The sequence below is a fragment of the Mustela nivalis genome (assembly GCF_964662115.1).
Source record: "Mustela nivalis genome assembly, chromosome: 2".
NCBI classification, from domain to species: Eukaryota; Metazoa; Chordata; class Mammalia; order Carnivora; family Mustelidae; genus Mustela; species Mustela nivalis.
The window spans coordinates 154,027,578-154,037,580 of NC_139021.1; the positions used below are offsets into that span (position 1 = coordinate 154,027,578).

The window sequence follows — 10,003 nt, forward strand, 5'->3', positions numbered from 1 at the left end:
TGGTGATCCCCCCGGCCCCGCTACTTCTATCCCCAGCTGGCCTCTTTCCTGCACTCCAGCGGGAGGCACCACGATCTTCCCCTGGATCTGGTTTCCAGGGCCCCATCTCCTTCCTCCAGGGAAGCGCCCAGCCACCTCTACCTCAACATTTTGGCCACACCTGAACTAAGAAGTGAATTAAGTGCTAGAGACCATGAAGGGCTGGAGGTGAGCCACCATCCCACCTTCCTCATGGACCTAGGGTAAACTGAGGCCTTGAGCTCACTGGCCTGGCCTAATCAACACTCACCTCCTCTTTTGGCCTCCAGTGTCTTGGCCAGGCTTGTAGTTAAGGCCTTCCTCGGTTAACGGGGAAGCCCCTTTTTTGGGAAGTCAGGAGAAGCCACAGTCATTAATAATGGATATTGGGCACCAGAACAGGCTAAACATCATAAAGAGCAGGGAGAGACTTCCTATCCTATAAAAAGCGCACCCCATCCAACCATCTATAGGACACAGACTCAGCACAAATGAAAACCCAGGATCACAGGAAATGGGTGACTATTATTTTAATAAATCAAAGTCTGGAATCTGAAGCCTTAAACAATTCCTTAGAACATTCCAGGAAAGACAGTTATTTGCGTGCAGATTCACTTATCCCCATGTATCCTATTAGGCATGCTGAGGTTCCGTGTTTGTAGAGGGGAAGGGAGCACAGCAGGGCAAGCTAAACTCCTAAGATAAGACCAAGTTGAGGGCGGCGTGAATTAACGGGAACTTCTCGAATGAAACTCCATGTTGCTACAAAATGTTTTGTTCTGATTTGCGGTCACAGTAACCTGAAATAGAGAAGACAGTCATTGAGGACAGAAAGCTGGCCCCTGTGTTCAGTATACACAGCGAATATCGTGATGGCCTTAGGGCTCAAATTGTTCATTGTAAGGTCACAGCTAGAGGTGGCTATGATTCAGTGGCACCCTCCAGGCTCTTCCTGAACTCTCTGGGGGCTAGAGAGGGGTGGAGAGCATAGGATCTGCTGTCTGAAAATCTGCCTTTGCCTTGTCTTAAACTCGCCTCACTGTATTTCGAAGGATCAGGGACACGTCCTCCTATTTCGGGAATTGGGGGCCAAATCAGCCTAGCCTCAGCAGCTGTGTGGGTGGCTTTATGGAATGTTCACCATGTCCGGTGTCACCAGGCAGTGCCACAGGGGGCTTCGGGTCACAGAACAACCTTGGTGTGCATCCAGCTCAGCTGCCTGTGGGAGACCTTGGGCAGCCTGTGCGATCTTTCTTTGCCTATGTTTTCTCATCAGTAGAATGTGGATGATGAGAGTACGTCCCAAGGTGCTCTGAGGGCTGGGGGGTGGTAATGCAGGTAAATAGCATGGCGTGGGGCCTGGCTGTGGTGAGATCCTTCCCCCGCCCTGCATTTAGGCTGCGCCCAGGATGAAGCATCAAAAGCTTGCTTTTTTAAATGTTTTTGTTTGGGGTTCCTATCTATTGTGTGTCGTGAGGGCCAGCTAGTTAGATGACCAACAGAAAAGTTCAATTTTGCTCTTTTTCTGCATTTTAGCAGTACCTATTTGGATTTTGAAACTCGGTTTCAAAGTGAGGGAGTGTCGTTTCAAAACAGACTGCACACTTTCCTCCAGAACGTTGTTGGTTTTTAAATCAAGATCCGACAAACGTAACATCTATAAAAAGATTCAATGATTGTTCCAGGGAATCTCAAAAAATGTGAGGAAGTCCAGTGAGGCAATTTCACAGTAATTTAGTTCCGTGTGAGAAAAAAGAGCATTTGTTGAAATGGTTCTATTTTGAACTTTGCTATGGTGATGTCTCTCTTTCACTTTGTACAAAGCCAAAGGCCACGTTAGCTGCCCGGCCCTTCACCGGCATCACCGAATCTCTGGACAATGTGAATTCAGTCAAATGGTTTTTTGGGGCAGCGGAGCCAGGGATAAAATCAAGTGGCCACAGGTCAGGGCTAGAGGAGCAGAAAAAAAGGAAGCGCCTCTCTTCCGCAGCTTTATCTCATTAAAAGTGCCCGGCTTTTCCCCCACTCCTTCTGAAACAGTACCATGAAAAATCTGCTCAAGAAGGACCAAGATGGGACCCCTGGGTGGCTCAGTCAGTTAAGCGTCTGCCTTCGGCTCAGGTCATGATCCTGGGGTCCTGGGATCGAGTCCCACATTGGGCTCCCTGATCAGCAGGAAGTCTGCTTCCTCCTCTACCTTGCCACCCTCCCGCCCCCTGCTCATGCTCTCTCTCTCTCACTCTCAAATACATAAAACCTTAGAAAATTTTAAAAGAAGGAGCAAGCTAGGTCCCATGGGGCTTCTCAGACTCCCTGTTTTCTTCTGCACGCAGGCCCAAATGCACTGCCGCTGACCCCACAGGAAGAGTCAGCCACACCCTGCTCCCCACTGCCCACTCACCGTTGTGGACGATCAGCCTATACTGTCTGGCCAGGCAGAGCTCCTCTTGCCTCTGCCGCACGATCTTCTGCACTTGCGGGGGAAGGCCGTTGGGGTCACGGGAAAACACGAAGGAGTAGCTGTCGGCACAGGTGCCGTCCAGGTTCAGGAGGCGGCAGGAGTACTGCACGGCGTAGGTGTCGTAGTCCGTGTCCACGATCCAGTGGTCATCGTCTGAAAGCCAGAAAGCCACAGATCCAGTGCCTCTCCACAGGCAGGCTCAGGGGCCTCGAGAAACCAGCGCCTTCCTCAAACTGGTTTCATTTCTTTAGGAAGCAGGAGGCTACAGAGAATTCTGAAGGCTTTCACCAAATTGGGAGGACATAGAAAAGAACCCTGAGGTCGGGAGGGTGGGGGGGGGGCTCGTTCACTTAAATGATCATCTCTGGGGGCACCTAGGTGGCTCAGTGGGTTAAGCCTCTGCCTTCAGCTCGGGTCATGATCCCAGGGTCCTGGGATCGAGCCCCGCATCAGGCGCTCTGCTCAGCGAGGAGCCTGCTTCCTCCTCTCTCTGCCTCTTTGCCTACTTGTGATCTGTCAAATAAATAAATTTTTTAAAAAATCATCATCTCTTACCCTGACCATAAATATGCTATATCTGTCCAAAGAACAACTGAGAATGTGAGCCCACGGAAACCATAAAACAGACCTTCCTACTGCCGTCTTCCCCATCTAGTCTCCAACAACATCTGTGCTTTTGTGGCTGACGTCTGATGGCTGCCAGCTTCTGTCTCGCTGCCCTCCTGCTCCTCCATCCACAGGAGGATGCTTCACAGCTACCCTGCTCCAGCCTAATTCTGCTTGGTGACCTCCCTCCCTTCTCCGCGCTGGCAAAAGAGAGTGGTTTTTGTGTCGAGGGTACAAGAGACCCGCCCTCCGACTCCGTGGTCTTTCTCAGAGCTTGTACTTTTCGGATCTCCCCAGGTAGAGGCAGAGCTGAGCCCCCGAAGAATTCAGGTTCCATTCATTCCTGAGGTCACAGCTAGATGTGGCTGTAAGATGGGAAGAAGTGTACGCAGAGATGGTATAAGCATCAGCAAAGGCAGGATGAGAAAGAGCGTTAATAGGAACGTACGCTGGAGAGATTGGCGCTGGAGAAGCAGCAATGCTCAAGTGTATCCAGACACCTGAGACGTGGTGAAAAGTGGCACATCTCTACTTAATTTGACGTTCTCATTGACACAGAACCACGGCGGGCACTTTCTGAGCTCTTAGTTATGTATCTGTCACCGTGTAGACAGATTCCGTGTTTTCTCAATTATCCCTCACACCTACCACCTACCCAGAAGTGCACGCTGTTATTTCTATTTTACCGATGGGGAAACTGAGGCACAGAGAAAGTAAGTAAGTTACTCAAGAGCACAAAGAGCAGGACAGAACCTGAGCCCACATGCCTAACGTCTCCATTACACTGTCTCCAGGCAGTAGGTAAGTTGGGGGGAGAGGGGACAAGACAAAAGAAACAAATGCCTCTATGCTTCTGTCTCACACCCAGGCCATGAAGCAGGAGATGGTCTCTGCTATATGTTGGTTCCACGAGGGAGGAATGCAGAGGAACCTGGGTCCCCCAGCATCCAAGACCATAAGGGAAGCCTCTCTTGCCCACCTTAAGTCACCTCTTGGCTCTGAGAACCCCTGGAGTGCCAGCCGAGGAGGGGCTGGGCCCGAACTCAGACCTGCGGGACAGCTGCCCAGGAGTTGGTCCTGGAGCCCCCCGTTTGGCTCCCTCCAGGCTCCCCAGAAGGAAGAATGAGCCACCACTATACCTCCCAGGCTTTCCCACAGGAGAGTGTCAGGGCCAGAGCTGGGGGTGGGGAGGGGAGGTGCCCTGACACACGACTGCTCTGTTATTCATCGGATGGGCCAGGAACAGAAGCCATGGGGCCACCTGCGGGCCTCACCCTAACCACGGATCCCCTTCACAGGCTCCTGAGCCTCTGGGCCATCTTCCTCCTCAGCAAATGAAGTCATTTCTTCCTTGGTGGTGGGGCTCAGTGCCTCAGCCGGAGGCGCCCCAGCAGCCTGCCCCTCAGACACACATGCACTCTTCTTTGAAATGTTATCCCAATTCATGATCGAGGCAGCTATTAGCTCAGCCAATCGGCAGCTTAATTTCCTTTTTCCAAGATTGTTGCCAGGAGTGAATTCTGACATAAGAACTAAGTAACTTTTAATGCTTGGTTTTAAGAAAATGGACTACTGTTCTTCACTTTAAAAGAAAGGACTAAGTTTGGTTTGGTTTATCTCCAGGCTCTTTTGGGCTAAATAGTTCAAAGACAACGAAGAATTCAAATCTTAACGATCTTTACTAGACTCTCTCTCCTGGGATGGGAGATGAGCTGCCTGAGAGCCCTGGGAAAAAATGAACTCGGTCCTCTCAACCCCAAATTCTTTGGATTGAATTATCTAGAGCAGTTTCTTAAGCTTCATTGTGCAGAAGGAGCATTCCTAAGGACCACAGGAAACCTACAGACTCTGGGGCTCTACCCCCAAGACTTTCCGCTTCAGTAAGTCTGGGTTTCGGCTCACAAATCTACACTTTTCACAAACAACCAGCTGATCTATCTAGAAGTAGGTGGTCCAGGGACCCCAGCTTCGAGAAACTGCTGTAGGCAAGCAGGCCCATGTTATTTAGCCTGCAAAGGTCTCTTTACCTGCAGAGAGACAGGCTTTAATCCAGAAATCAAAGGACAGTCTTTGTCCAGGTCTTTCAGGAGAGGCCCAAAACAATGATGATCAAAGCTGATATTTTCTGAACACTTATTATGCATCAACCTAAGCGTTTTTCATGCATTACCTTAATGTGTTCTCCCAACAATCTTAGGAAACAGGGGCTATTCTCTATCTCCATTCCACAGATCAGGAAGTCAAAGTTCAGAGAGGCTAGTCAGTGATGAAACCTGTGTTCACCCAAGACCGGTTGACGGCGGCACTCCATAACCCCCGAGACGTCCTGCTTGCTGCTGGTAGAGCAGGGGCAGAAGGAGGCCAGTACAGAACGCGCCCCAGGCTGGGGCAGCAAGCCAGGTCTGAGTCTGCCGACACTGAAATTTAATATTCAACTGCGGAAATCTATTACACTTAATTTTCAAATGATATGACTTAGGGATTTAGATTAAGGGAGCATTTGGGCCCAAGTTATTTTCTCTGCTAAAGCGTACCTCATTTTAAACACATCTGTGGTGAAAGGCAGCACGTGTAGAAGGTGAGAGACCGGCAATGCAGGCCACTCTCTGAGGCCTCAGGCCCTCCCAACCAAGTCAGGGTTTAATGCCAGACCAAGGTCAAGGAAGAAAAAAATTGGCACAAGGAGGGAAAGCAGGAGTTTGTAGAAGCTCCACCCACATACCCCCAAAGCATGGAAAACACAGAAAGTTTGAAGCATCAAATCATACACTTTGTGGGCTACTTAGAAAACAGAGGGGCAGCCCATGCCCTTTCTCATGCCTTGGGCAAAGAGATGTCACACAGGGCCACTAAGTAGCCACGTGGCCCTGGGCCAGTCACTTGGCTAATAGAGACCTCAGTTTCTTCATTTGGAAAATGAGAGGCTTAAACGCCCGGTGTCTGTGGGACTTCTCATCCTGTGCCCAGAAGATAAAATGTGATTTTTACCCAAAGCCCAGATACTCTACACTTACAGAGGACACATGTCTCAGACCCCACTCTGACTCTCTACAGGTTACCTCACTGCATCCACCTAAGGCAGCAACATGAGGCAGGCACTACGATCACCTCCTCTGCAGAGGGGGAGACTGAGGCACAGAGAGGACAAGGAACACCCGAGTTCTCACAGGTGGCGGGTGGAGTTAGGATCTGCACTCGGGCTGTCTGACTTGAGACCCACGTGCTCGGCCACGCACAGCCCTGCAGCTTTCTGAAAGGGGACCTCGCGAGGAATTAAGTTCTGAGCCTTCCCTGTTGTAGTCACCCCACTGAATAGCTGCAGCCATCACTTTCCAGATTTCAATAGTTCGGAGTTTTTTCCCCTCTAAATAAAATCCTGGATTGAATCTCAATCTACCAGAGGTAAGAGCAAAGCGAATCTGGTTTGGTAGGAAGAGGAGGAGAAAAGAGGCAAACCTCACCTCCTCACTGGGACAACTTCCCACCTTCCCAAATGCACTACCCACAGAACTTGAGTCCTCTCAGGAGTGCATCTTAAAAATGCAAGAGAATTATGTGTTTACATTGACTAACAGTTAATACTCTTGTATCCCCAGTATTGATTTTTTTAGTTCATTATCAGAAAAGTGTACCTTTCACACACTAAACGAATAATTCTAGCAAGTTTTGCTACATTATTTGAAACAATTTTTACTTCTTACCTGGGAGTCGGAATCCCTGGCATTTGACACTGGCTCCCACAAACTTGTATGACCATGGGCAGACCACTACTTTCTCTTGGTCTCAGTTTACTCGTCTGTATATTGAAGCCCCTTTGTAGGGTTAACTCTCCATCTCTAAGATCCATGATATGTCCCCCCTTGGCCTACCTTATTCTCTAGGTACCAAAGAGATTCCAGATTTGAAAATTAAGAGAAATGGAATGAACGTAGAAAGGGTTCTTAGGATCAGCCCAAATTATAGGATGCCTTTCTGAGCATCTTCAACACCGTGTCCCCCATCTGAGTTTTGGTGCTTAGAAGAAGGGAAGAGGTCAGTACCACCCAGAACGCTATACCTGGCTCAGTATCTCAGCATCTGCAGGTCAGGCACCCAGGTTTGACCCAGGGCCAAATCTATGCAGAATGCTCCCTACATCCTTGAATGAGGGTCTCCCAGCCTCGGCTGGGGATCCCAGAGTAATCAAGGCTGTCCCAGGGATTCAATCCAATGAAATGGAGGAAAAACAAAACCAGGTAGAGGGGTGATGTGGGATGGGTCTTGGGGAGGTGCGATGTCTGAGCATGAAGACACACCTTGGCACAGTGGCTGGACATGAAAAGGGCAGAAGGAGGTCACTGACAAGCCCAAAGTTCCTTCTGAGTGTGGGCCAGGTGTTTGGAGCTGAAGGTGAAAGGTGGGCCGGGAGGGAGGGCTTCACTAGTCCCAGTCTCTACCTCCCTGACCTCAGGCCCTGCTGAGGGTTCCTGCCACGTACAGACCATTTTTTCCAGGCTGCCACTGGAGAAGAATCCCAGCAATTTGGTCAGGTATGACCCCCATCCCCAGAGACGGTTCCATTGAACTGACTACTCACTTCCTTTCTGGAGAAAGGACGCTACGCCCCAATACTTCATCTTGAACTTAGCAGGGTCCTCTGTGTCTGTGAAGGTGCCCACCATGTCTGCGCACACGTCCCAGTTACTGCAAAAGCCAAGGAGATCCTAAGCCAGGCCTGCAAAGGGCTTCCTCCCTCCATCCCACCCTGAAGGCCCCCTCGCTCCCCAGTCCGGGTTTCGTGCTCAGCGGGGGGTTGGGGGAAGGGGGGGCTCTGACTTCAAAAGACGGACTCGGCCCTTGGCCGTGGCGCTCATCTGGCCATTCTCATCCACGGAGAACTGGGCGACGATGTTGTCCTGCAGAAAGAGGCCCTCGGGGTCCTTCTTGGCCATGGCGTACCAGGTCCCGGCAAACTGCGAAAGAAGTGAGCGCAGGGTTTGGAGGCACGGCATGCACGCCCGGCCGCCGGGAAGGGAGAACGCGGGGGACCGGGGACCGCGGCCACGGGGCCGCCCGGCCGATACCTACGCGAGCCTTGTCGAAGTTCTCCTTGACTCGGAAGCTGCTCACCCGGCAGTCGCGCTCCGCCCGGGCGCTGCCCAGCACCGCCAGCAGCACGAGAGCCCACACCCACGCCATCGTGCCCGGAGTCCTTCCTGCGGGGACCGCGCGCCGTGAGCGCCTGGCCGCGGCCCCCGACCCTGTCCGCCCGCGCCCCCGCCCCGGCCCCCGGCACGGCCCCGACCCCGGCCCCCGGCCCCCGGCCGTCTGGCCGCCGCTCACCGCCCGGAGCTGCGCGTGGAGCCAGGGAAGCAAGGGCGCCGCCGGGGACCGCCGGGGGCCGCCGGGCGCTTTATAGCCGGGGCGGGAGGGGGTCGCGCTTTCGTAACGGCCGGGGTGAAAGACCGAGGGGAGGCGCCGGGTCGGCCGGCCAGCACTTGCATAACGCGCCCTGACTCACCGCCGCCCGGGCGCGGGGAGGGTCCCCTTGGGCGGGAGCCGCACCTCCAGGGCCGCCGAGGGCGGTGCAGGGGCCGCGCGGGGTGGCCTCGGCCGAGCCCAGCTCCCCACGGCGCCGAGCCGCGGGAACAAGCCCTGGCCTGGTCGCCGGGTACCCGTGCCAGCGGCCGCCAGCTGCGGCCTGGGGTGGCCTCGGGGGCCCCCGGCGGCTCTGGCTGGAGGCGCGAGTCGGCCTGGCGCGCGCACCGCGGCCTCCCAGAGAGTCGGGCCCGGTGATGCGGCCCGGTGCCTTAGCGCCCGCGCCCCGGCCCTGCCAGTCGGCCTCCCTGCCCTCTGAGGGCCGCTCGTGCAGGGGGTCGGGACTATTTCGGCCAAGTCGTTTTTCATTTCATAAAGGATGCATTTTACTCTTTCAGGAGAGTTGTGGTGCCTTCTGGGTCAATATTTTTCTTTAGTTTCAACATCTTTAGAAGCATTGAAACCTTCCCTGTTAAATATTCTCCAGAAGCGCACCTGGGTCAGGGCAGGAAATGCTTTAGCAGCCTCGGTGGTCGCCTCCTTGCTGTGTGGCACTTGGCTCAAACCACTTGCAAGCGCCCTGACCAATTGTTTATGGTTTGCAAGGCCCTAGTGGAGTTTGTTTTGTTTTCAAAACAGCTAAGGTGAGTTCGCCTGAGGAGCGGACAAAGCGGGGAAATGAACAAAATGCTGTAGGCAGCGGTCAACTGAGTCAAAACTCCGCAAGGGGTTATTTTGCCTGCTTGATGGCACAATTTACTGAGAGTCAGGATTGCAGGTCCTCTAATGGATCCAAAAAGTCACAAGGTGCAGCTTTTGGTTGAATGACAGCGGGTAGTCTAGCAGAGAAACAAGCGCCTTCCTCTAACTCTTTGGACATCTACCTGCCTGGTTCTCTGCTTCCACTTGCCACCTTCCGCTCGGTTCCTGCTTCTCAGTTGAGTGGTTCGGGGTTCCCCGGAATGCCAAGGACGGCGCATTTAACTCCTTCCTGCCTGCCCCGTTTCTGGCCAACCAGCTGACTCCTTAGGCCAGTTTTATCCCAGGATGTATAATCCCAAATAGCTCCCTAGGGACCACATGGGGGGATACACCATGGTCACGTGGGTGTGCTCTCCGTGGGAAGGGACCGTGGGGCATCTTTCTCCGGTCCAGTGCTTGGATCCCCTCCCCCACATCCCACAGTCCAGAAGGTCTTCCAGCTTCTCCTCCAACACACCCAGTGATGGAGGGAGAGCCTGATTGCCTTTGGACAGTTATCACTGCCAGGAAATTCTCCCAATAGCCCCCTCCCTTTCATCTGTTTCTTCTAGAACATATTCAGGTGGCCTTTGCACATGCTACAGAAATGTTGACGGAATAGAGGGAATTTCAGTGCATTGTTGCATTGATTGTTTTTGC

The 10,003-nt window shown here is 52.8% G+C and overlaps 1 protein-coding gene across 2 annotated transcripts; it reads right to left on the minus strand.

Moving 5' to 3' along the window:
• Nucleotides 1-533: 533 nt before the first annotated feature.
• RBP4 (retinol binding protein 4) lies at nucleotides 534-8,713 on the minus strand. 2 transcript variants are annotated; one of them, XM_082721356.1, is made up of 6 exons: nucleotides 8,586-8,713; nucleotides 8,153-8,280; nucleotides 7,901-8,037; nucleotides 7,662-7,768; nucleotides 2,420-2,632; nucleotides 534-818 (listed from the first exon to the last, which is right to left on the minus strand). In XM_082721356.1, exons 2-6 carry the CDS (start codon nucleotides 8,261-8,263, stop codon nucleotides 781-783), a joined length of 606 nt encoding a protein of 201 aa, XP_082577482.1. In that variant the 5' UTR covers nucleotides 8,264-8,280; nucleotides 8,586-8,713; the 3' UTR covers nucleotides 534-780. The 2 variants fall into 2 exon arrangements, with proteins under 2 accessions (XP_082577482.1, XP_082577481.1); XM_082721355.1 differs by having other exon boundaries at nucleotides 8,408-8,606.
• Between the last annotated feature and the right edge of the window lie 1,290 nt (nucleotides 8,714-10,003).